Source organism: Cydia fagiglandana, chromosome 20 (genome assembly GCF_963556715.1).
Source record: "Cydia fagiglandana chromosome 20, ilCydFagi1.1, whole genome shotgun sequence".
NCBI classification, from domain to species: Eukaryota; Metazoa; Arthropoda; class Insecta; order Lepidoptera; family Tortricidae; genus Cydia; species Cydia fagiglandana.
This window is the reverse complement of record NC_085951.1, coordinates 3,256,276-3,283,127: the sequence shown is the minus strand read 5'-3', so window position 1 is coordinate 3,283,127 and position 26,852 is coordinate 3,256,276. Positions and strand designations below refer to the sequence as shown.

The following is a 26,852-nucleotide window of genomic DNA, read 5'->3' as shown; positions in this document are numbered from 1 at the left end:
TATTCCAAGCATTCTCTCGATCGACCTTGTAATACTGTAAGCTCAATAAGACTTGTGATAATAAGACTAGATGATATATATATGATAATATGTATTTGATAAATACACTCAAAACATCCATAGGTAATTCAGGAACAAGCTTTCACGATAAACACAAATATATGCCTTCTAGGATTTGAACCGGGTTCCCCATTTAATATATGGTGTATAAAAGTGAGATCTAAGCATAGACCCTTTTTAGCTTGACTGATACAAGGATTCAAGTTCCTACAGGATAGAGCAATATCAGTAAATTTAATAAATAACATTCGCCAAAAGTTTATTATAACTTCATATGATGATATGTGAAATAGCCTTGTAAAGTGAATACCTTACTGATAAAGCCGTTGCTAAATAATAAAAAAAATGCCTGAAATAATTCTTTACTTGAATAGACTATTGAAACAGAAGCAGCCTTATCAGGATAGAATTATATGTTTGGGGCTTGGGGGTCAGACGTTAGTTCCTCTTTAAACTTGCTCAGTCTGTCTTCTTGGGAATGGAAGCAAGGAGCAGATGACTGTTTCAAAACTGTTCTGACAACCCTGCTGTGGCCAGAATATGGTTGAAACTGACATATATTATATACGTGAATGATGAAATGTACGCATTCATGTGCCGGGGGAAGGAATTGTATTTTTTAATACACATTAAGTCGCAAAATTAAAGTGTGGTATAATGTAATAAAAATATTTAATAATACTTACAGATTACTTCTTATTCATTGAGAATAGCGACCATGGAGTCCATGGAGTGGTTTACACTAATTAAATACGAGTATGCTTCTATACAAACGCGAGGCTCTATGATAATTTATTCCTAGGTCCCTTTTTTTACTGAACGACACATAAAAAATAGTATTTGTACACTTTTCTATCTTTATAATAGGATCTATAAAGGATCTACAACAACAAACAATACATTTAATCGGTCTCCAGAGTGTGTACTTCGGATGTTGTCCATAACGATGCCGATGTCGGTAAAAAGATATTCACCGCGCGAGACGATATAAGATTTTTTTAATGCAATTTTCTTTTAATAAAGGTAAGGAAAAGTTACGTTTTTAAAATCTGCATTAAATAGGCTTTATTGTCATATTTTTTATATGTAGAAAAACCAGGCAGTTTAATTTTGATACTAAATAAAAAATAAATATTACACTTGAAAAATTAGATTTTTAAATTTTTTTTAAAATTTTTTCTACAAATTGCAATTTTTTTATATGAGAAATGAATTCTACGTTATTGATTTATCCGAAATTGATACCAAATATGACCTATTAGCTTAACGGGGCCTGTTAGAATTTTAAGAATGAAGCCGGGCGGAGCGGTACTTTGACCCCCCCTCTCGGGCCCCAGAGGGGGGGCTCCTTCGGGCTACCGATCGAAATCGGCTTTATTTGATATAAGGAACAACTGTGCCAAGTTTCATGCTTTAATCAAGAAAAAAAAGGTGTTTGCACTTAACATCCTCACTATTTCGTACTACTACTATCAAAAGTACATTTCGACTGTAAATATGTATAGATGTTGTTGATGTTGGCTTACTAGATATAAATGCACCTTATTTGAATCAGGTGTGCAGATTTCGAAAATGACCATTTTGGAGTCCAAGATGCCTGCCGTGTGCTTTGACATAAAAGTCATCATGGGTGTCGTTTTATAGGTTTTAGAGAGTGATACGAAGCCGGTAAGATCTTTTCACGGCTAGGCATGTATAGTGCTTTTCTTGAGAAACATTATTATTATTTCATTGCATGTTTGAACATGCAATGAAATAATAATAATGTCCTTAAAATATTACTATAATAATGTCCTAATGTTCTTCAGTGCGTGTGGTTCTAAAGAGGAACGAAAATTTTATTATTTTCGCGTGACGACGCACGGTTTAGGAGATCCAGCCCTATTTAAAGATTTTTCTTTAATTTTTTTTCTTCTTTTTATTCGTTTTTTTCTTTTCTTGTGTTTTTTAAATGTTATTAAGGGGTTTCCTAAAGGGGTTTTCCGTTGTTTTTGCGCTACGACGTGCGGTTTAGGATATTTTAGGAGATACACAGCATTATAAAGTATGTTTTTGTTTTTATTTTTTTTTTTTTTTTTAATATTAATTAGGGGTTTCTTACAGGGGAACGAACATTTTATTATTTTTGCGCTACAACTCACGGTTTAGGACATACAGACCTATAAATATTTTTTTGCTTTTGTTTTTTTTTCCTATTTTTGTGATTTTAAAATATTACTTAGGGGTTTCCGAAAGGGGAACGAAAATGTGATTATTTTTGCGCTACGACGTACGGTTTAAGAGATACAGCATTATAAAGTTTTTTTGTTAATTTTTTTATTTACGATTAGGGGTTTCATACAGAGAAACGAATATCTTATTATCTTTGCGCTACGACACACGGTTTAGGAGATACAGACTTATAAATATTTTTTTTGCTTCTTTTCCTATTTTTGTGATTTAAAAATATTACTTAGAGGTTTCCGAAAGGGGAACGAACATTTTATTATTTTTGCGTTACGACGCACGGTTTAGGAGATACAGACCTATAAATATTTTTTTTGCTTCTTATTTCCTATTTTTGTGATTTTTAAATATTACTTACGAGTGTCTTAAAGGGGAACGAAAATTTGATCATTTTTGAGCTACGACGTACGGTTTAGGAGATACATCGCTATTCATATCTTTTTGCTTTTTTTCTTTTTTTCCTATTTTTGTGATTTTTAAATATTACTTAGGGGTTTTCTTAAGGGTGACGAAAATTTGAATATTTTTGCGCTACTTCGTACGGTTTAGGAGATACAGCATTATAAAGTTTTGTCGTTATTTTTTTTATTACCAAGTAGGGGTTTCTTACAGGGGAACGAACATTTTATTATTTTTGCGTTACGACGCACGGTTTAGGAGATACATACCTATAAATATTTTTCTTGCTTGTTTTCTTTTTCTTTATTTTTTCTTTTTTTGTGTTTTTTAGATATTACTTTGGGGTTTCCTAAAGGGAAACAAAAATTTGTTTAGTTTTGCGCTAAAATAAAAATAATAAATAAATTAATAAAAAAATTATGCAGCGTCGTGATTTGAACCCAGAATCATTGTCACTAGCTAATTTTTTTTCAAAACAGATGTAGTGGGTGCCACAAGCACATGACAATCAACGTCTGAAAATATCTGTTGGTTCTAAGTAGGGGTAGGGGGTAGGGGTACTTGTGAGTTCAAAAGCTGCCCCCTCCAAAATAACTAAAAAAATCCAATTCTTGTTTGTAAAACAGCACGACTACCTCTTTTTTCAAACAAAAGGTATGCCGGGTAAAATACCGGTGTCAAAATTGCCACGGCTATTTTATTGCATGTGCCGCCCGCAAACCATTATTATCTTAATCTACACGTGCATTTCCATGAACTTCGTACGAAATAAAAAAACCGGGCAAGTGCGAGTCGGACTCGCGCACGAAGGGTTCCGTACCATAATGCAAAAAAAAACGGTCACCCATCCAAGTACTGACCACTCCCGACGTTGCTTAGCTTTATTTTATTCTGTTTTTAGTATTTGTTGTTATAGCGGCAACAGAAATACATCATCTGTGAAAATTTCAACTGTCTAGCTATCACGGTTCGTGAGATACAGCCTGGTGACAGACGGACGGACGGGCAGCGAAGTCTTAGTAAGTCTAATAACATGTGAATAAAATGCAACTTTGCTATCAGTTTTCGAAGTGCAAAGTAAGACTTTCCGAGCTGGTGTGGTGAAAAAATTAAAGATATCTTATTGATACGGTTTAACTACTAAAACTTTTTTGTAGTAGAAGAATTGCATTGTGAGACTTGCATCTTTTTACAATGTTTTTGATGGAATCATTTTTACAAACAAGCAATGACATCAATAAACAGGTGTCTCATTTAATATAATCCGACTAAATTACATTTCAGTAACACCTCCATATTTCACAAAATAAATCAAGACATTATCCAACCTATATAATCTTGACGTATTTTATATCAAAGACGCCTGTACCTAATATAAACCGACCAAGTAACGAATTAGCTATACCATCATATTTAACAAACAAAATTATGACGTTTTGCAACCTCCTTATTTTGGCAAATACATATATTACGACACAGCCGGGTGGTATTCTATCTGTCCAATCTCGGTCCAATGTGTATTCGCGTCTCACATTTTGCATAATGAGAGAGGGAGACGCAATGCATATTAGACAAAGATCTTAAACAAGTAGAATACACCTCTTTAATTTGATAAACATGAAGAATAATGACAAAAGACTATGAACTCTAACTACTAGAATTAAAGTTGAGTTTTACTAACGTACATAATTATCTTTTATGTATTTTGACTGATTTAAATTTGACAGAAGCCTACCGTATTTATGGTCAATAAGGTCTACTGGCCTTAAAATTGTATATGAAATTACAAGCAAATATCAGCTTAATGAACCATAGTGTTAACGTTAGTTGGGTAACGTTAGTTTATAATGGGAATTGGGTAACGTTAAGAAGCCCTGCAATAAAAAGTAGATTTACCGGTAAAATTAACGTTAACTAGCTAACGTTATAATAATGTTAAGTTACCAAGTATCGTTACCATTGACTACCGGTAATAAGGTATATTTATGATTTTAACGTTAAGTAACGTTACTTTATAATGTGAATTGGTAACGTTAACAAGCCCTGGTCAAGCGTCAAGCGTGTGTCGGACTTATTACTTAGTTTTTGATCGTCCCTTACGGGTCTTTTTTAAACATTTCACTTACGTTTCACATCAAAATATACATTTTTGAAAATTGTGTAATGTACGGAAACCTTGGAAGGCGAGTCCGACTCGCACTTGGCCGGTTTTCTTTAAATGTCCCGGTCTGAGCCCCCACACTTATGGCAACCCTACTCTAGCATATAAAACCCACGGAGGAAACAGTCGAGTACGTTTGTATGGAGAAATGACCACTCCTGTTGGCTCTTATTATACATACTAGATTTGGTTATAAGTGTTATATGTAATATTGATAGTGCGTCCTTATCGTATCAAGTCCCAGTTCAACTTTAGACCTTTTCGTCTACGAACGTACGATAATGTGACTGTAATATTTACATGGTTTGTGAAATGTATGTGACTGTGTCCAACACTTGTGTCCGGTTCAGCGCTCTGCTTGAGGTATTATGGGGTTGTTCATAAATCACCCTTTATTTTTGACCCCCTCCCAAATCATACAAAAATCATGCTTCGCATGACCATTTCCTCCTACGTCATGCTACCATCATCGGATGTCCAAAGTCCAGACCACCCCCGTAATTTAAAATTGGGTTGAAAACCTACGGGAAGTTAGAATTTTACGTCTAATTGTGTGACGAAAAATGGACATCATTTTCCGATTTCATAATTTTATCAATCGTTTTAATATACGGACTTTGTGTAAGCTTTTTTATAGATATCTCGCAATAGTCTCGCAATAACCTAGAAAGGCTTTCATAATAGTGTTTTCGAAAGCGACCATCAGAGATATTATGTAATGTTACAATTCTTAGAAATAACTTGAAGATTTCCCTTTCTCACAAAAAGGACATTAGTATTCGCGCTAGCTTTTCTTGTTAGCGGAAAAAGCAGATTTGCCGTAGGTATAGCAATTTTCCCCTCTTCATCTTCAACTCTGTAAATTGTAGAAATTCAATCTTACCAGGGATGGAGGATTAAATAAATACACTAAATTTAAGGACTCACTAATAATAGAAACGTTTACAATAAGCTCCTAATATGAGGTAATTGGAATTGACAACCCCTATCATCATCGATCATCGTTCTCCTCACAATCAATCGGATGCTCTGTTCAATAACAATAATAGCTCGGGGTCAGTGCCAAAGTGAGTTAGTCATCTAAGGGCCCCCCCACATCTAGCGTCTTTCGAGCGTCGGCGTCTACAACTCTATGGCCGCTGCTCGACGCAACGTCAACGCAACGTCGACGCAACTGCGCAGCGACGTCATTTTCCATAGCGCTGACCAGACGCCGACAGACCCCGATAAACGATCGTATTAGATTCATAATTGTTACATATTTGACGTGATTTATTTTTGAAACGTATTTTTCAGTTAAAAGACACATCAATAATTTTTACCTTTTTTACAAGGAAGAAAATCTTTGAATTCTGTAAAATACTAGACGGGCGTCTCCTTTTGAGGCCGAAACCCAAGCTGCCGGAACATACAGCTCACCATTTATTCCTAAGTAGCTATAGTTCCATGAGTTCCACCCACATGACATTTGTGAGCGCTTGTTTTCCGGATTTGTATCATTGTTTGCTGAACTATGCTGGTAAAAGTCCAAATAGTACAGCCGAAACTGCACGATTGTCCGATGTAGACATCGTATGCGGGCTGTACAAGTGTACACGCTCGTCGAGAGTCCCCAGAACAGGCCGAGAACGAGTATGTACACGCTGCTCCCTTCTCATCTCGCTCTTCCTTGTCTCGTCTCGCGCTTCTCCTATTGGATCGGAGCGGTGCCGAGACCCTCGGCGAGAGGGTCTGGACGAGTATGTACACTATACACATTAAACTAACATTCGTTTATCCTTGTCCGCAGGTCTCATCGTCGTCGTCTCGCGCTATGAGCGAGCGCGACCGGGAGCGAGACCGGGAGCGCTGGGGCGCCCCGCCGCAGCCCGAGCCGCCGCCGCACCGCGTGCGAGCCGCGGACCTGTACCCGCGGCTGCGGACCCATTGCGACGAGCCCGGCCTAGATGTGCCGTTCACACCGATATGTGGAGAGTTCGTGCAAGTGAGTCATGTAGTCCTGGTCCTGGTGTGTTATGACCGGGAGCGCTAAGGCGCTGTGTGCGAGCCGCGAACCTGAGCGGCTACCGCGAAAACCGAAACACGCAAATTGCGGGGATCTTTCTCCTCTTTCCAACGAAGGCGTAATTAGAGTGACAGAGAAAAATCCCCGCAATTTGCGAACTTCGATTTTTGCGGTTATAGACCCGCGGCTGCGGACCCATTGGGACGAGCCCGGCCTGGATGTGCCGTTCACACCGATATGTGGAGAGTTCGTGCAGGTGGGTTATGAAGTCCTGGTATGTTTGATGCTCTGAGGTGCTCTGCTACTGCCCTAGCTGACCGTATCAGATTTGTAGCGGCTTTTGCCGAGTGAGACCTCATGGCGTTTCTGAAATCCTAGTACCATCGCCCACACTGTTAACTGTACATCGGTGGACCTTATTGCCTTTTCTAATAAGGTCCACCGATGTACAAATTAGGAAATTTGCTGTTTATACGATGCCCAAATAGAGTTCCTGTTATGACAAATATTTACGCCATGTAGGTACCACCCAACTTTGTTCTGTCAAACTGAACTAAACCTCCCTAAATATTCGCATAACTAAAATGGAATCCTACCAACTTTCCTCAACATAAAAATATAGATAGATTACAAGGTGCACTTTGGCTGCATCGCTCTATCTAATCAAACCGGCTCGAAGGAAACTTTTCTCATTTGATATACGGCTTTGCATTTCGTTGATAAGATCAGAAAGAACTAGAATCCTGTTAATTTATTTAGGTCAACCGATAGCTCTAATATCATAAATGAGAAAGTTCGTATGTTTTGATTATTGGAGGTTTGCTCAATCAAACAAAAACGGCTGAACAGATTTATGTGAAATTTCGCATACAAGTACCTCATAACTAAAACCTAAGGAATCATCTCCAAATCCTAAGCGCAATTCATCACCATCATAATTTTAAGAGCCTAGCTCTTGTCGGTGGAGTCATCGCCATTCCGTTCTTCTCTCTGCCACTTTTTTGAGCTTCTGGTACTTTATTACGTTGATTTTCTCTTTACCGCTATTAATAGGTAAAAAAAATAGTACGGAAGTACTGACGGTTGTCACAGCGGGGACAGAAGCTAGAATAAATTAGAAAACACCTTATATTTGGTCTGAACAAACATTCTTCGGGTATCGCACCGCGTGAAATCGTGAGCCGCCAATTTAATCTAAGTTAACTCTCACGATTTCTAGTATTTCTACCAGGTGTTGTATTTACTAGAAATGTGTTACGGAATCTATTCCGGTGTCTAGACGCCCTTTCTTAATGTTTAGGGCCAAGTTCTTCGAACTATAAAAGGTACGAGCCAGTTTAAAAATGATAAAACATACTATGACCCCGCGCAGCTAATGGCTTTGTTATTAGCTTGTTATTTTGTTAATAAAGAAATTAAATTAATTTCAGATAATCACTAGTTTAAAATCAATAGTTCGTTTAGAATGCTTCGAAACTTTATGAACCATGTTTATAAGGCCTATGAATAGGAAAACGAACAAAATAAACGTGCCATTTATGACCCTATTTGCCTTACTGTCAATTTGATTGCCCATGCAATAGGGACCACGTCGACAAAAGCACAAACTATTATTATTAGCTTTTACCCGATATCCCCATGATATGGAATTTATGACACAGAATAAATAATAGTACTACCGTACAGAAAGGAGACTTCCTACAAAACCGAAGTTTGACAGCGGTTCAGGGTCGAATCATGCTATCCCTTTCTAATATATGACACTATCCCTTTCGGCTATTTAGGGTTGTCAAAATTCAAGTGATTATCTTATCTGTGGTCGTGCACGCAGAAGGAAGTCAAGTGGTGCCAACCCTAATAATTGCTCGGAGCAATGCTGAGCCGAGCGGAGCCGAGTTTGACCGATCTCAGGAGTTTATAAGAATAAGAATAAGAATAAGAATAAGAATCTTTTATTTGCAATAAACATTACCAGGTACATCGGTGTTCATGCGATAGGTGGTAGGTTTTATGTTTAACCATAAATGGTATGCAAAATATGTACAAGACTTAAAAACTATCATGCAAAACATATAAAATAATGTCTCTATTTATATATAATTAATTATTAATGTTATACAGGTCAAGTCTAATTAATTAAATTTCATGTCCAAGAATTCATTTGTGCTATAAAAATTGTAGTTATTTAGCCATTGATGCAATTGTCGCTTGAATGCTATAATATTTAATGTCTTCATATCATTAGGTAATGCATTATACATATTAAGACACATAATCGTGCAGCTTTTTTTATGTTTCGCTAGTCTCGGATGTTCATCAGGAAGTAGTCTATCCGGATTGCGGCAAGAGCGTGGATGGCTGTCACAGGCTTTTTTAAATAAATCTTTGTGCTTATGAACAAACATGCATATTTCATAAATATAAAGAGACGGAAGAGGTAACAAACCAAGCCTTTTAAAAAGTGGTCTGCATGATTCACCTGGTCGCATCCCGTGTATTGCACGAATGCATTTTTTTTGTGCAATAAAGGCTCTATTTAAATCGGTGCTATTGCCCCATATTATTAAGCCATAACGTAAAACGGACTCTACGTATGCATGATAGCAGGATATTGCCGTTTTGGTATCAGTAACTCTACCGAGTTGTTTGAGTGCAAACACATATTTATTTATCCGGTTAGCAACGTTCTCCAATTGTGCCTTCCAGTCCAAATTCTCGTCGAGAATTACTCCTAGGAATTTAGTTTGCGTAACATTCTCTATGCCTGAAATATTCAGATTAATATTCAAATTCGGATTCATTGATTTATTAAAATTCATAAATTTAGATTTGCCTAGGTTAATTTTTAAGTTATTCGAATAAAGCCAATCTTTTACTTTACTGATCGTGTTATTAACATCTTGTTCGTGGTCATTAACTGTATAATTATCTTTGTTGGACGTTACAATCATAGATATATCGTCAGCAAATAAAATACAACTGTGGTTTGATATGTCCGTGATGTCATTAATGTAAAGTAAAAATAGTATTGGGCCTAAAACACTTCCTTGTGGGACTCCGTACGTATTGCATCTAAATCCAGATGAGTAGTTAGTCATCTCATTAGTTTCACTTTTTCTTGTAATTTGGACGCATTGAAATCTGTTTTCCAAATATGATGATATCCATTGGAGAGCCGGCCCTCGAATACCGAGTTTTTCGAGTTTTGCTAATAATAGACTATGAGAGACGAAATCAAAGGCTTTAGATAAATCGAAAAATAGCCCTGTGGTCCAATAATTACTGCTAAGACTAGTCAATATTAGCTTCAGTATCGAAAAAATGGCTAAAGTTGTTGATTTGTTTTTTTGGAAGCCAAATTGCTCTTTTTTTATAATACTGTATTTTGTACAGAAATCAAGCAATCTCTTATGCATGCATTTCTCAAAGACTTTTGATAGTATAGGTATTAATGTTATTGGGCGGTAATTACCTATATCGTCTTTTTTACCTTTCTTAAATAGAGGTTTAATTACCGACTTTTTAAGAGCTTCAGGGAAGGTTCCAGACAGAAACGATAGATTTACTAAGTGTGTTAAGATGGCCACGATTTCGCTAATGCAAGACTTTATTATGCTTGTACTGATTCCATCATAGCCTTCTTTCTGATTTAGTGTTTTTTAGAGACATCACTACGTTTTTAAGTTCTGTTTCCGACACTGGTTTCAAAAACATGGAGTTGCTTCTAATATTATTATTGCTACTGTTTATGGGCTGAGGATTTTGTGATTTGTGCGTAGACTCTACATAATAATCATTAAAGGCAGTGGCGATTTCCACTGGATCTGAGACTATTGTGTCGTTATGCATGATACGTTCTATTGTTACTGGTGGATTTGAGCTAGATATTTGGTTCTTTATTACTAACCATGATGCTCTACACTTATTAGAGCTCTTTTTAATAAATTTTATGTTCGCATTCCTTTTAGAGTTGTTAATACACCGTTTTAGTAAATTCGAATATTTGGTGTACATAGTCTTATGTGTATCATTTTTATCCCTATAATACTTGTATCGTATTTTACGTTTGGTTTTGCAGCTCACTTTTAAACCCTTAGTTATCCAGTTTTGTTTAAATTTATTGATATTATTTACCATTATTCGTATCTTAGGGAAACAAAGATTGTAGAAGAGACACAATAATTCGTGGAAGTTATTGAATGCCTTGTTTAAATTGGTTTCTTCGTAGATCTCTGACCAAGAAAGATTCTGCAAACAATATTTGAATTTTATTAAGTTGTCTACGCTGTAGTCTCTCTTATAGATATAAAAGGTAGCAGGTTTCGGTTCTGCCATGTTAATAGGAAAGCTCAATAGTTGTGCCGTATCATGATCGGACAGATAAAGTGGAAGAACGGTTGCCTTGGCATTAGGGATATTACTAAGAAAGTGGTCTATGCATGAGGACTTGCGAGTAGGTACCTTAATATGTAAGGTCAGATTGTAATTTTTTGTGAGATCTTGTAATTCTGTTACCGTAGAGCTTTTTTTCAGTGTGTTTATATTAAAGTCGCCGGTTATTACCATATGCATATTTGTCTTATATATATTTTGTAACTCATGAAGCAATAAATCCAATTTATCTAAAAATATTTTTGGGTTAGATGACGGAGTTCTGTAAAGGCAGATAATAACAAGCTTTTGTTGTGGCAATTCTATTCCGCAAACCTCAAATACTTTTTCCGCGGCCAGATTCTTTGGAAATGCTATTTCTCTGTAATTTAGACCATTTTTAGCTAAAATACATGTTCCCCCTCTTTGTTTCTCTCTACAAAATCCAGCTACCATCTCATAATTGTAGAGATTTACGTATTTTTCGTAACCAGGTTTTAGAAATGTCTCCGTTAGACATATGATGTTCGGAACGTAGTTTTTTTGTTTTAGTTCATTTAATGTTAGTTGTAGTATATCCTGCTTGGCTAATATACTAGCTATATTCTGGTGGAAAACTAAAAAATCGGCAGCAATTGAATCTTTAGGCTCGAAAAAACTCACTCTTTTTCACTACTGGGAAGTAATATGTTATTGTTCCCTTTTTTGTCCGATTAATTTCCGTGGAATATTGTAAAGGAGTCTTTTCCACAGTTTCCGCAAGTTTTTCCGAGTTAGCACGTGCAAAATAATATGGAATAGTGCCTTTTTTTAACTGAGCTAATTTTGTTTTACTAGTTTTATTTTGGCTTGGTTCATTACGCACTATCAATTTTTTAAGTTCACTTAAGTTTAAATATTTGTTGCTGTAGTCAATACAATCTATCTGATAGTTAATTGAGTCACACATTTTAAAAAGTTTATTATACGAACAATTAATAAAGTGACTATTTTTATATTCATTGCATAATTTTTCAATCGCGAAATTCAATTTAATTGTATTTACATGTACAGTTTTTTGAACACTTAATATTAGCACTGTAAAGCTAGCAAACTTTCTAAGTATAATTCGCAGGTGAGATAGAGTATATTGCATATTGTGATCATTTTCACCAATGCATATCACAATTTTGTCTTCTAGTTTTAACTCCGCCGCCTGACAGTTCTTCGTTATTTCAGCGCTTAGAGCATATGGTTTTGTGATAGCTGTAATTCTATATTTTACGTAATTGTTTGTCGCTCTTGAACGCGTTAAAGCTGAAGCGAGACCAACGCATTGCTGGGTGCCGACAATGACAATATTAGGTATTGAGTCATGTTTCCCGTTTTCTATGAGTCTTGGTAGAGCTGAAGGCAAGGGTATCGTACTAGTCTTCACCTGCGTCGTGTTGAGAGTGTTGGCCTTGTCCAAATATTGTTCATCTGTCATCGTGGCCTTGTGCAGGGGTTGCTCATGGTTTTGAGTTACTGGTGAAGAGTTACACATCGTCAATGTCTTTCTAATTTTATTTAGGGGGTTACTGTCCGATGTTGGAGATGTCGTAGTTGAGTTTTTCGGTGTCATCCAAGTGTTCGAAGCTTTAATTTTGTTTTTCGGAGTAGATCTGCGACTTGGCGTTTTGTCGCTGAGTAAAGTTTTTAGGGTAGAGTCTGGCTAGCCAAAAATTGTTGACAAATATTTCGTTGTTGCATCACCAATTGTCTATGATTTAAAAAAAAGCTAAAAGTCAGTTGTCAATTTATGTCATTCATTCAAATTGTTTGCGGTTTATAAGGGGTTTATTTTGAATAATATTAATAATGTCCATACTGAGTGAGGTTCGCAAACTATTATTTAAGCTCGTAAATAATTTACGACCATGTGCGAAGTCGACGTGTAGCGTTGTATAATGAAAAACTGCAATGTTTACAACTCCTAAACAAATGTAAACAAATCAGAAGGTTGGTGCTCTATAAATATTTTGATACTTAGCATTTAGCAATTAGCATATTTGGCATAGTACTTATGTAATTTTTTTTGGTGATGGATTAATATTACGGTATTATCGAGCTAGGGCTTATTTACACTATATTTCATTTTTCGTCTTGTTACAATGTTATATGGTCAGACAGTGCTAATCACATATGTGTTTATCGTTGACTGTACATTACATACTGGTAGAAATTATGTGAGCTGACTTTGAGTGCACGTCAACATATATTTAACTTATATCGTTAGGTACCTTACGTGTGCACAGAAAATCAAAAATATTTTCTAGTATCAAAACTATAATTCCTACTACACCAAGTGTGACCAGCCCAAGATTTTTTGAATTTCCCGCCAAACATTTGTGTAAAATTTCAGTAGCCAGACTCTAGCAATTTGTCGCTCCAAATCGATTTGATTTTTTGTTAATCGTGTTACATCAACATTTAAATTAGTTATTTCCTCATGTGCGCTTTCGAGTTGTATTTTAAGTATGTCGATAGTGTCCTTAAGTTCTGCTATTTGTGACGCTTCTGTAGCGTTTGGCATACTTTGGGTACTATTATTAAGAATCGAGTCCACAGATTCATCCAATGAGCTCTTTGATGTATGCAAGGAGGATAGACTACGCTGGTCTACTTTTTTTTTGCGTCGAGTTATGTTGTCTATAATTCTATTCGGTGTACATTGAGGTTCTTTGTCTGTATTCGGTTGACATTTTTCTTGGGATTTAGTAATTGATCCTACAATTTGAGCTTCTTTTAATACTGTTTTAGATGTCGATGGTAGCGGCAGTAAATAATCTGTCAACGCTGATCCCAAACAACGGCTGCATTTCCAGTCATCCTTAGACTGAAGGGACATGAGACGGAAGCGCGACAGTGTAACATTAGTGCAATTCAAATGTAGCGAGAGCTTACATATAGAGCACTTCATAAATTCCTTATGTTTAGGTTGTTTGATTTCTTCGGCGCATTTTGCGCATAGCCTTTGCGTTTTGCTAATTTCTTTTTGTGTTTTTTTGTTTGGACTCATTGTGATTTAATTTTGTGAGTCAAGCTTTATATTAAATGGAGTGTACAATCGATACTTAAAATCGATTTAGAATCAATTTACAGTTTCTGAACGCAGTCTGATTTCTCGACTGGTAACATTATTTTTGCTTTACGGTTGGTAGTACTGCACGCCTGTCAAGTGTGTCGTCCAATCAGAAATGGGTATGTGACATATGTGCGGTTTGTTGACACACTTCGAAGTAAAACGGTGAGATGTTGATTCTTACCAGGATCTAATGTTGGTGTTAGTCCGTCTCAGCTAGATGTAATATTCTTGTATATTGAAGTCCTTTACGTATTAAAACTTTTGAATACACGTACACTGATATTTATACTCTTTAACATATTAATTTCGATTAAAAACTCGCAGAGCTCCGATTACATATGTTTGCTAGCCTGGGGTTGCCAGCATTCCTGTTTCGCACCCCTATTAATGATTCTTGTCAATCTTGTCCCATTTAAGTAAATTTCGAGTCATTTTATTTAAATATGTTCATTTTGTGTTTAAAAGACACTAAGTAGCTACTACATTTCACTACTACTCAACTACCAGGTCTCAAAATTGATCACTAAAGAAGCCCACTGATTAACAGTCCGCCGGACGGTATCGGCCTGTCAGTTAGAACAAAATTTTGACAGTTCCGAACAATTTGACAGGCCTATACCGTCCGGCAGACTGTTAATCAGTGGGCCCCTTAAGAGATGGGTAACTTAATAATATATCACATTTATTCTATCAAAATAAATTACGAATAACTTGGCCCTAATGTCTAGCTCTACCAGGAACACGACAAGTGCTAACGCTACGTCTTACGTAGGCGAACAACGCACGAACGCGGCGCGGCGCGGCGCGGCGAAATCAATCCTTTGATGCCCATAGAAGTGTCCTACGTAAGCGATCTCGTTGCGAACGCGGTGCGGCGCGATTTGCACGCGAATGGCAGGCGGCGCGGCGCGGCGCGGCGCGGCGGCGGCCGCTTTCGCCGCGCCGCGCCGCGCCGCGTTCGCGCGTTGTTCGCCTACGTAAGACGTAGCGTAACTATAACCAACTAAAACCAAATATGTTCAAAGTCTACTCTGAACATGCCTTTCAAATGTTCATAATCATTAGCATATACATCGATTGTTACTATCGTAAACATTGTTAACTGATCACCCGTACACCTTATTACAACGGAATAAGGTATATCTATGATCAGTTTACTAGTTATCAAGTTATCATATGTAAATTGATAGATAAGTTAGTCCAGCAAATGGACTTTAAGGTCAACGGGTCGGATGCACCGGGGTGAATGAACGGAATGACGTTTTGATAGTTGATATAGTAACTAGTCTAATGCGTTAGGGCAATGGCTTTTAATTAGTGTTTATTACTTTAGATAAAGGGGGAGGCCTATGTTCAGCAGTGGACGTCTTATGGCTGAGATGATGATGATGACTTTAAATTATTTGCTATTTGAATGCAAATTTATCAAATGAAAAATCTTTATTTTCAGGCAACTATCGGCCCATAGCAAAGAAAATTTGAAATAGAGAGTTACTGCCATGGTATATTATGTAGCTACAGTACATTTACTGCCATCTTTCGACAGAAGATTAAAACTGTTAGAACGCCATTTGACTTTGATCATTATTCTTTCACTGATATGTGTTAACTTGTTAAATATGAATATTAACGCCAACACACACTATGGCTGCGATGCATTTCGCAACCCCGCTCTGTTAGTCAGGGAGCCGGCCGCGGAATCGCCGAATACTGATTGGGTTAACGTAAAAATCAAAGGCACAATATGACATCGAATCCACTCCTGGTGGCGCCATACTCAATGTAGCACTTGGCGTAACATAAACTGAATTTAGTTTATTATTAGTGTTAGTTTAAATGTACCAAGACATCATAACTTTGACGACCGGTCTGGCCTAGTGGGTAGTGGCCCTGCCTATGAAGCCGATGGTCCCGGGTTCGAATCCTGGTAAGGGCATTTATTTGTATGATGATACAGATATTTGTTCCTGAGTCATGGCTGTATTCTATGTATTTAAGTACTTATACATTATATATATCGTTGTCTGGGTACCCACAACACAAGCCTTCTTGAGCTTACCGTGGGGCTTAGTCAATTTGTGTAAAAATGTCCTCTAATATTTATTTATTTATAACTAACAAGTAATTATATTTCCAGTGGGTCGGCCGCACGGCGGACGGCGGTACTATCGCGATGTCCAACTACCGCCTCCACGCTCAACCTCGGCGGCGGAGCGGGCCCGGCGCCTCCGTGCCGCTGCGGCTCATCGACGCGGTCGAGATCAAGGATCTGCTGGGCCTTGTTGTACAATGCAAGCATGGCCGACAGCTGCAGTGAGTACTGCTTAGATTGTATGCTTGCCTGGTACTAACTACACGCTCAACCTCGGCGGCGGAACGGGCCTGGCGCCTCCGTGCCGCTGCGGCTCATCGACGCGGTTGAGATCAAGGATCTGCTGGGCCTTGTTGTGCTGTGCCAGCATGGTCGACAGCTGCAGTGAGTACTGCTTAGATTGTATGCTTGCCTGGTACTAATAGTGGAGGTTGAAGGTTGGTAATATGGATCATTCACGCGGTTGAGACCAAGGATCTGCTGTGCCTTGTTTTGCTCTGCAAGCATGGCAGACGACTTCAGTACCTAAGTACTGCTTAGATTGTATGCTTGCCTGGTTCAGGGTTTACAAGGACTTAGCTGCTTTGACAGAAGAAAGATCGGACGCCTCAGTGCTGCCACCTACAAACTAACTAAATTAATCCAAGAGCTTTACGGAGTTGTCGTGACTTATATTTTAATTGAAATTTGTTGGTCCTAATGGTCTAGATTGATTTTTGGCGGTTTTTTAACCTGACCGAAAATTGGACATTGGGACTGTAACTGTTTGTCATCACGCAAGTAAAACGATTTGGGAAACCGCCTTGTGAGTTTTTTGTAAACCTAATACCATTCGACGTTTGGGTAAAATAAATCCATCAAATGTGAGGTTAAAATATTTGTTCTCTCAAATAGCCTTTCGCGACCATAATGTGTACTTATTTTATTAGTTGGTACTCTAATGAAAGTCTGGAAAACCCGGCAACCCCCGTGGCGTATTTCCCACATACAGGTATCGTAATCGTAGCAAATTATACCCACATAGCAATTGAACACCATTTGCAAACAGTTTTCAAAGTTAACTACAAGTTTAATAGTATGTAAACGTCGGTATTACTGTAATAATATTGCTTATGCGCCGAGGTGTTAAACGGTTTAAATTTGTATTTCACACTTTGAGAATAGGTTATTATTTAATGATTGCGTCAGATAACGTTAATGAATAACAAGAAAGTATGTTAAGTAATAATGTTTAAGCTAATTTCACCGATAAGCCCATTTGATATCGAAAGCATAACAACTGTTATACCCGTAGCAACACGAGCAAACAACATATTGGACACTAAGTACATACTCACAATGTTGTGTTCCTGGTAGTAATTAACACCGAAATACGCCATTTTTATTAGGGTTCCGTACCCAAAGGGTAAAACGGGACCCTATTACTAAGACTTCGCTGTCCGTCCGTCCGTCCGTCCGTCCGTCTGTCTGTCACCAGGCTGTATCTCATGAACCGTGATAGCTAGACAGTTGAAATTTTCACAGATGATGTATTTCTGTTGCCGCTATAACAACAAATACTAAAAACAGAATAAAATAAAGATTTAAATGGGGCTCCCATACAACAAACGTGATTTTTGACCAAAGTTAAGCAACGTCGGGAGTGGTCAGTACTTGGATGGGTGGCCGTTTTTTTTGTTGCTTTTTTTGTTTTTTGTTGCATTATGGTACGGAACCCTTCGTGCGCGAGTCCGACTCGCACTTGCCCGGTTTTTTGCATGGAAGTGATACAAGGTGGTCCATTTTCAGAACTATTGACTTGAGTACATTTTCCCATACCTATTATCAATATCATTCACATTCTAAAAAGTTTGCATGGAGACATATTTTTATTTTATTATATTTGACAGGTCGTCGACGAATATTTATGGACATTGAATTAGAAAGGCGTCAACGTTTGGTGTTATTATGCGCTATAAAAAAACATTACAGAATGATGTCAGCAGCCTTATATAACTTCAAATAATAGTCAATTATTTACCTATTTGACAAGCAAAAGTAAAAGTGGTAGTTAAATTACAGCTACAAGTACTTAATCTTTCAAACTAAAATGTTGGTTTACAATTTGGTATATTATAATGCAGAGGCGTCATATGTGTCGGAAATAAAGAAGATTCGGCACCTGGAGCCAGTTTCAAATTTATCTAAGCAGTATATAATTAAAGGAAAGATTCAACCAGGTCAAGCAAGCTTCGGTAGCTTAGATGAACTTATTGGAGCAGAGGTTCTTGTGTAAATAAAACTATACTTTTGCTTCATACCAATTTAAAAACTTTAACACTTACGTTATGGTTTAAGTACTTACCTAAAGTATGCAGAATAGTTACTGTAGTTAGGTAAATAGGTACTAGTATTTATGAAAATAAACATTTTATATCGTAAAATGAACTATGTAGTTTTTCCCCTGTACTCTTAAAAAGCTCATTTTATGAGTCCTTGCTAATAACAAATCCAAACGCATCCGCAATGGCGTCGTAAAGTGAATACTCCTTTATTGCCTCTAAAGCGGGTGCCAACTACGCACAATGCATTCTGAAAGCGAGGATTTCTCTAATTCTGAAATGTACCGGACGTGACTTAAATGTACATTCATTTTGTATGTTGTTGGGAAATTTAAAGTGTTAAGTTTATTTGACTACTAAGGCCATTGTGCTTGAGAGGTTGTATAAGTTTATATTTTTACGATAATTGTATACAATACAGTATGAAGTAGGGGAGAGCGGGGTTAAACGTGCCGGAGGTAAGTTGATCCGATGGGAATAGGAACGCAAGTAAACCATGGAGCGTTTCGTATGATGTTTGTCGCGAAAAGTCAGACCACTATGCGGTTGCAGGAGCCGTTTTCGTTGCTTCCATTATAGTATAATAGTAGTTATGGAAAAAAATCAAAAACGAGAGCACAACGAACCCCACGGATAATCACATTTTTGCTTTGGATTTTTTTTACTATCTGTTGATAGTACACAACAAATTATCATATATTTCGACGAACTGCAAAATACTCTTTTAGCGTGTGTGAACTGAGATTTAAATATTTGACGGATAAGTTATAAATTTTAGCAACGGAACAACCCGCCCCATAGCGGGGTTAGTTGTTCCATTCCGACCTATCTCATAAAAAAAAATCTGGTTAAAAAGACTGTTTAACGATGCACAAAATAATATCGCTACTCAGAAACGCAAATAATCATTATTTAATATAGCGCAACTCACATACCTTATTCACACTGTTTTCATAGATCAAATTTGTATTTTATGAAAATCGGCACGTTTAACCCCGCTCTCCCCTACTCGGCTTTGTTAGTGACAGTGACGTCCACCTAGCGGCTATTATTTAATAAAAAAAAAATTTTTAAGTATAAATGATACCTAGGCATATACATTGAAAAATTTAGGGTAGAAAAGGGGTTTCAATCGATTGTGGAAGGGCGGCACCGTGGTCGAACCCAAGCCACCTGGCAGTAGATTTCATTTTTAAAACCTCTACATGTTTACTTATATCATATACCACTCGTATAACCCTCTCTTCTCACATACGTAATATTGATTCAGCAAAGAGAATCAAAATTCATTTGTAAACATAAAACTTCAAGGTCATTTTGTGGCCTACAGGTCAAACTCTAAATAATAGCACGCGATGAAGTGAGGAGTGTGGCTAAGATGTTAAGTCTTTAAAATGTCAGACATAGAGTTAAAAGATTTTTTTTATTTACAGATGTACATTCAACACAGGCGACCAATGCCTGGAATGGTGGCAGCGCCTCAGCACCGCTCTCTCGCCCATGAGTTCAGTTCAAGAAACCTTCGCCGCGGCATACGCGGCGTGGGCCAAGGAACAGCCGCCTGCCTCCGTCCATAGAGCTCTGATGAGGGCCTCTAACGCCCCACATAGAAACTGGTTCGGCCCTGAGGTAAGCCTCTTGATCATTTATAATACTCTGGTACATTAGTTGAAACTTCGTAGCGGTATATGCTGACTAGGCTATGGAACAACCACCTACCTGGGCATCACCTGCTTCCGTCCATAGAGCTATGATGAGGGCCTCTAACGCCCCACACAGAAACTGGTTAGGCCCTGAGATAAGCCTCTTGATCATTTATAATACCCTGGTACATTAGTTGAAACTTCGTAGCGGTATATACTGACTAGGCTAAGAGCTGATATAGACGGCGCGCGAACTCGCGTGCATTTTTAGTTACATCGCGCACTGTAAGGTTACGTCCAATCCAACCGACCGATCAAAACCCGTAATGTAATGAAACTCGCATTGTCTAAATGAGCCCTAAGGGACAAGCTTTGATGCCGGCATCTAACGCCCCACACAGGAACTGGTACCTATGGATTAAATGGGCACTAGCTGTTTATCCTAAAATACAGGGTAACCTACTTAGGAAACAGCGCTTCTGTTTTATTTTTAAGAATTCAATTTGTATAAGTTTGTTCATGAAATAAATAAATAAAATTAAAAATACCGTGGTGGTATACACAAGAGTTATGCAGAAATTGCTTAGACCTTGTATCGAGTCTTTATCGATTATATAATATAAGTATACCGTATGTTGGTACAAGGCACGAATGCAAATGCATCGCTTTTATGCAAAATAAAAATATGTCATGGACGTTCGTTTTCTTTGAATAATTGTTGAGTAAACAAAAGATAAGTAGGTACTACGTTTGCATAATTTATTGTTATTATTCAATATGATAGGTTAACTCTCTTATTGAATAATAATAAGTTGTGAATTCCATAGTTGTTAAAAACCTGGTACACCTAAGTTCACTGGTTTTTAGACACTGTTTACCGTGATATTTTATAACGAGCAGAAGGCAAAGTGGTCTTAGCGAGTTTCAAAAATCGTGTGAAAAAAACAACGGGGTGCACTCCGGGATTGCCAGCAGAAGTGAAAACTCAACGACATTGTAACTCAAAATATTAATAACAGCGCCATCTAGTGCAAAATATCTGCAGCACTATGTATGACTTACTTGACTTGACTTACTACAGTTATATTAATACCAGTTTGAGGGAAACTCACTAGATGGCATTGAAATAAAAAACAATGACATTGTCCGTCACACATGACGTCACGCAAGCGCGTTACGCGTTACGCTGTTTCGACTTTAACATCTTTTCCCCACCTCAAAACGTGCACAGCGCCGCTAAAGAAGTTTTCACTTCAAAAGTGCGTTCGTACACGGGCTTAAATTGAAACTAAGCACCGGAATCTCTATGATCATAGAATGTTGTCTATAAGTAGCACCAGTTGTGCGCGACTGATTCACAAATGACTAAAGGCTCATTTAGACGGTGTGAGAACTGGCATGCGAGTTTCATTACATTGCGGTGTTTGATTGGCTGAATTGGATGTAAGCTATTATAGTCCTCAATGTAAGTAAAATCGCATACGAGTTCGCGCGCCGTAAATCAGCCTTTACTAGTGGTACATTCATTCGCTGTTGGCACCATTAACACCTAATTGGATAGACATCTAAATAAATGTTCTTATTTCTTGTCATTATTAATTGTAACTCTATTTCCAGGTGGAAAGGCTCGGTTTCACGACGAAGGGAGCGTGGCGAGTAACGGCCGCAAACGCCGACTACAAGCTATGTTCCTCCTACCCCCCACTCCTGGTGGTCCCGGCGTCCATCGGCGATGAAGACCTCGACTCCGTTGCGAGGTAAACTACACACGCGAGGACAATAAACGGCTAGAATTATGTATTTAACCCTTTAAACGCTACGCCTATTATATATACAACGCGTCATCGTAAACCTTATCAAAACCCATATCATCATCATCATATCAGCCAGAGGACGTCCACTGCTGCTGGACATAGGTCTCCCCAAAGAGTGCCACAATGACCGGTATTGCGCCAACCCTTGCTTGGTTATAGGTAACTATAACTGCCCCACATTGTAAGGTTGACGAAATATAAAGTGAGCCGATCTCTCAAGAAGTTTGAACAAGATCGGCTCACTTTATATATTATTATTTCGTCAACTTTATCCATGCGTGTCTGTGGACGTCTTTGGCGGTTACGGCTCGGCCACGACATTGAGCGACTTGCGACGGCGGCAGCGACAACCATAGGTTGGAGAGAGACACAGAAATCTTTCGTTCCCACCTATCGTTGTCGCTACCGCCGTCGCAGGTCGCTCAATGTCGTGGCCGAGCCGTTAGGGTTATATGACGGTGGCGATCCGCGTCCTCTACTGTTCGCGACTTCGATCGATGACAAATCGAGGTTTTATACACGAGTGCCTGACAGCTGCTTTTCACCAGCATTTCTGCAGTAACTATATCCAATAGCTTACAAGTATAGATTCAGCTATAATCTATTATCTTCCAGGTTTCGCGCCATGCGTCGGGTCCCCGCCGTGGTGTGGCGGCACCGGGGCAACGGCGCTGTCATCGCGCGGACCTCGCAGCCCGAAGTGGGCTGGTTCGGTTGGCGGTCCTCTGAGGACGAGCGGTTGTTAGCTGCATTCGTCTCCGCCTGCAACGCTGATAGGGGCGTGCAGCCGGCTAACACTAACAAGGTATGCTCTCCTGGTACCTTGACCTACAAGAAGTAGTATCCATTGTTGTCGTTTAGAACATTTCTATTATCTTCACGGGCAACGTAACGAGGAATAGTACATTATTGTCGAGGCTCGGAAGTAGCTACTTGCAGGCTGAGGATTCGTTTTAAACGGACGACCTTGGGAGTCCGTTTAATTGAATCCGAAGCCAGCAAGCAGCCTTCCAGCCGAGTCATATATAGTGCTTTTCTCAAAAATGGTGCAATAAAAATAAATATCATAGAAATATTTTATAAAAGCAACGTTCTTACGTATACATTTTCACAGAAACAAGCCCTTGCCGCCTTTTTATTTTTTTAATAAAAAAATTGAAGTGTATTTTTCTGCCGAAAATACGCCAACCTATTTGAGACAGCTAAATAGTCGCAATACTAATCATCTGTTTGGCTGTTTAATGGGCCTATGCCTTCATTTGATATGGCTATTTCAAATTTTAAAAAGTTTGGAACTCGACAAATAATGGAATTTGTATGCAACATTGCAGTCCCAAAATCGAGACTGCAATGTTTTTAACTTTTTAATTTTTGACTGACCATAAACTACGCGCTTCGCGACCTATTTTTTAGACGGCAAAGTCGAGTTTGCCGTCCATTTTTGAGAAAAAAAATGTAAACCAACTTTTTCTTTTGTAGTTATAAAAACTTTAATAGATTTTGATTTTAATGAACTTGTTTTCAAAATGGTGGTCTAAAAGTTGATATCCTCTGCACTGACAGCGTCCTTCCTAGCACGCAACTGCTCGATCAATTGACGACATTTTTGCTTACGAGGATAAGGACCTATGTAATTCAGTAAGGGTCACTTGCACCATTCTATAAACCCGGGGTTAACCGGTTAAACCTGGAGTTACCATGGTTATCAGTACAATTTGACATTGGTTTAACAGTTTAACCACTTAACCCTGGGTTAATGGAATGGTGCAAGGCTACCAGTCATATTGTTTATTGTTTGCATTCTTTAACTCGTTTAATTGGCGTTAAAGTCTCATCTAAAACTCGTATTATTTTCTTTTCCAGCAAACGAAACTTCTAATAGTAGACGCACGATCATACGCATCAGCAGTAACGAACCGAGCTCGCGGCGGAGGCTGCGAGTGCCAACAATACTACCCGTTCGCAGACATACAGTTCATGAGCCTACCGAACATACATCATGTACGCAGATCCTTCCTGCAGCTACGGGCGCTGGCTGCCGAACCTAGCGACCAGGCCAAGTGAGTTCCACTTAATTTATGGTAGCCTGGTACTAATTATAATAAATCACAGTCACTGCCTGGTCAATTTCCGCTTCTAATTATGTAGTGATGGTTCTACAAACATACGTACAACGTCGGTTAAGATCGGTTTTCCTAGGATAGCGGTGCCGTCATATAGCGGCTGTCTCCATACTAAATAATACGGCTAAATATGGATGTCGTAGTATTTCTATGGAGACGGCCGCTATATGACGGCACCGCTATCCTAGGAAACCAGAGCATTAGAAAGAAAATCGCAGGTTTATATGGTCTTTTAAAATTTGATAGCTTATTACTGAGATCTGTAACAACAAATAATAAGCATAGAAAAGATCGGTGACATAGTGCGAGCTCCCTTGCGAACAGCACAACCAGTGTAGACGTGCCTCGTCCATGCGTTGCCGCTGTACATGCGTTTGCCTCGTGCGATGACGTCGTTATAAACCGAGCTGCCTCGCGCGGCAATTACTATGTGGATGTGTCCAATTTTTTTTATTTTTGTCCACAGCTGGCATAGCAACCTAGAACGCACGCTATGGCTCCAATACATCTCAGGCGTAGCGCGAGCGGCCAGCGTAGTGGCCCGAGCAGTGCTCGCCGGACGACCGGTGCTGGTCCACTGTTCGGACGGCTGGGACCGCACGCCGCAGATCGTGGCCGCCGCGCAGCTCATCCTTGACGTGCATTATCGGACACTTGAGGTGAACTTCTAGCTAGTTATGATACCCTAGTAACTTGACCCACTACGTATACTGTGTATATATCTCAAATTGAGAGTTCGATTGGTCAATTTACCTAATTTTATACCAATTTTGTACTAAAATGAGAGATCGGTCGGACAAATTGAAGTAACATATAATAAAATAATATGAAATTTAAAAACACATCTCGTTCTACCTAATTCTATTGAGGTACTTCATTCTATTGAGGCTCTAATGTTGATGTTATTTTCACAGGGTTTCCGAGTACTAGTTGAACGCGAATGGCTCGACTTCGGTCACAAGTTCGCGGACCGCTGCGGTCACCAGTTCGGTCCTGAAGACCCGAACGAGCGCTCGCCAATCTTCCTCCAATGGCTGGACGTCGTGTACCAACTCATGAGGCAGTACCCCTGCAGTTTCGAGTTCAACGAGGCATATCTGGTGAGTTATGGTACTTTGGTAGATAAGTTAGCCTTAGAGGCGAGAAGATATCCTCTGTAGTCTGTAGATACAAGGGTACTGAGTTTATAGTTCAGCCTTGCCTCGTATGATCAAATCAGGCTCCACATAGAACGAGTTGCCTTCCGAGGAAAATCGACGCCCGCATCGTGACCGCGCGTGAGTTTGCTTCGGGCGAGGCACTTCTTCACAATGACGCGCTAATGTGTATTACATTCAATGACAATGATAACTGATAACTTACGTAAATTTCAAATTCGATTGACTTTATCGACCGCTCCCCGGCATCTTGCCTCACTTAGAGCTAGATACATAGAACGGTGCTTAAAATTATCTCATTTTACTATTGTCTGCCCACAGATAAAACTAGCAACACACGTTCACTCGTGCATGTTCGGCACGTTCCTCTGCAATACGAGCCGCGAGCGAAGCGAGGCGCGCGTACCCGAAACCACCGCTCAAGTGTGGGAGTTACTACGCGCGCCGGCGTACAGGAACCATCTCTACTCGCCGCACCATTCTCGATCTGAACAGGTATGTATCCGAGTTGCCTCGGCGTTGCTGCTTTACGAGGCAAAAGTACGTATGACTTTGAGACGAGATACGAGTAAATCGTATGGAGTATTTAATGATGATATTTTTGCAGGTCCTATGGCCGGAGTACGGGGTGCGCTCCATGCAGCTATGGTGGGGCATGTACTGCGGCGAGCGTGAGGAGCCGGACGACGACCAACCCGAGCCTGAAGCCGTGTCGCCGCCGCACCCGCCCGCCAACGGTATTTACCTACCATCTTTGTTTCATGCGCGCCTGGTACCTGAAGCTCACTTGCAGGCGTTTGCCGGTCGTGTTTACGTATCGCATGGCAAATAATTTGTAATATTTTTGACAGAAAACTGGCTATGTCGGGTTCGGTAGTTACCGGTCAGTCACAATAGGCTACTTTGAACGGGTGCTATTAGTAACATTTACATATAACAAGCAAAAGGGTCCCTCCCCGCACTTCGTATTCGTACGTATGAAGACTTTTTGCATTACCTAACTCCAAAACTGCTTAATCAAGCAGGTTATTGTTTCTTACGTTTCTCTTTTGTTTTCAGGGTTAATGACCAAAACAAGATCTTGTGATAATCTTCTAAGCGAGGGAGAGAAAAGGACAACACAACGACGGTGTAGTGACCCCAGTATAGCACCTGATGTCATGTAAGTTCACTATTATCCACATTACTCCATTATTATAACAAAGATCGGCGATTTGCCTCTAGGAGTATTGTAATATGTATTTGTATTTCATTACTACTTAACCCTTCATATCAAACATCGTGGGTTCAAACCTCGGTTGTGCTGTATAGATCAGAAATTATAGTTTTCGAAAAAATAAAATAAGAAGACTAAAAATTCAGGATCCTTATAAT

At 38.9% G+C, this 26,852-nt stretch overlaps 1 protein-coding gene across 5 annotated transcripts in view; it reads left to right on the top strand.

Annotated features, from left to right (window-relative positions):
• LOC134674338 (myotubularin-related protein 4) overlaps positions 1 to 26,852 on the top strand; it is a 133,797-nt gene that overhangs the window by 100,106 nt on the left and 6,839 nt on the right. For 4 of the 5 annotated variants that reach the window (XM_063532384.1, XM_063532381.1, XM_063532382.1 and 1 more), the window contains 11 exons: positions 6,636 to 6,830; positions 16,466 to 16,641; positions 20,175 to 20,370; positions 22,002 to 22,141; positions 22,814 to 23,003; positions 24,062 to 24,258; positions 24,788 to 24,980; positions 25,236 to 25,421; positions 25,800 to 25,973; positions 26,086 to 26,215; positions 26,538 to 26,640. In XM_063532384.1, the coding sequence (XP_063388454.1) occupies positions 6,660 to 6,830; positions 16,466 to 16,641; positions 20,175 to 20,370; positions 22,002 to 22,141; positions 22,814 to 23,003; positions 24,062 to 24,258; positions 24,788 to 24,980; positions 25,236 to 25,421; positions 25,800 to 25,973; positions 26,086 to 26,215; positions 26,538 to 26,640 (1,856 nt within the window). In that variant the 5' untranslated portion in view covers positions 6,636 to 6,659. Of the gene's footprint in view, positions 1 to 6,635; positions 6,831 to 16,465; positions 16,642 to 16,662; positions 16,805 to 20,174; positions 20,371 to 22,001; positions 22,142 to 22,813; positions 23,004 to 24,061; positions 24,259 to 24,787; positions 24,981 to 25,235; positions 25,422 to 25,799; positions 25,974 to 26,085; positions 26,216 to 26,537; positions 26,641 to 26,852 lie in introns of those variants that run through there. The other variant, XM_063532386.1, reaches the window with a different exon arrangement.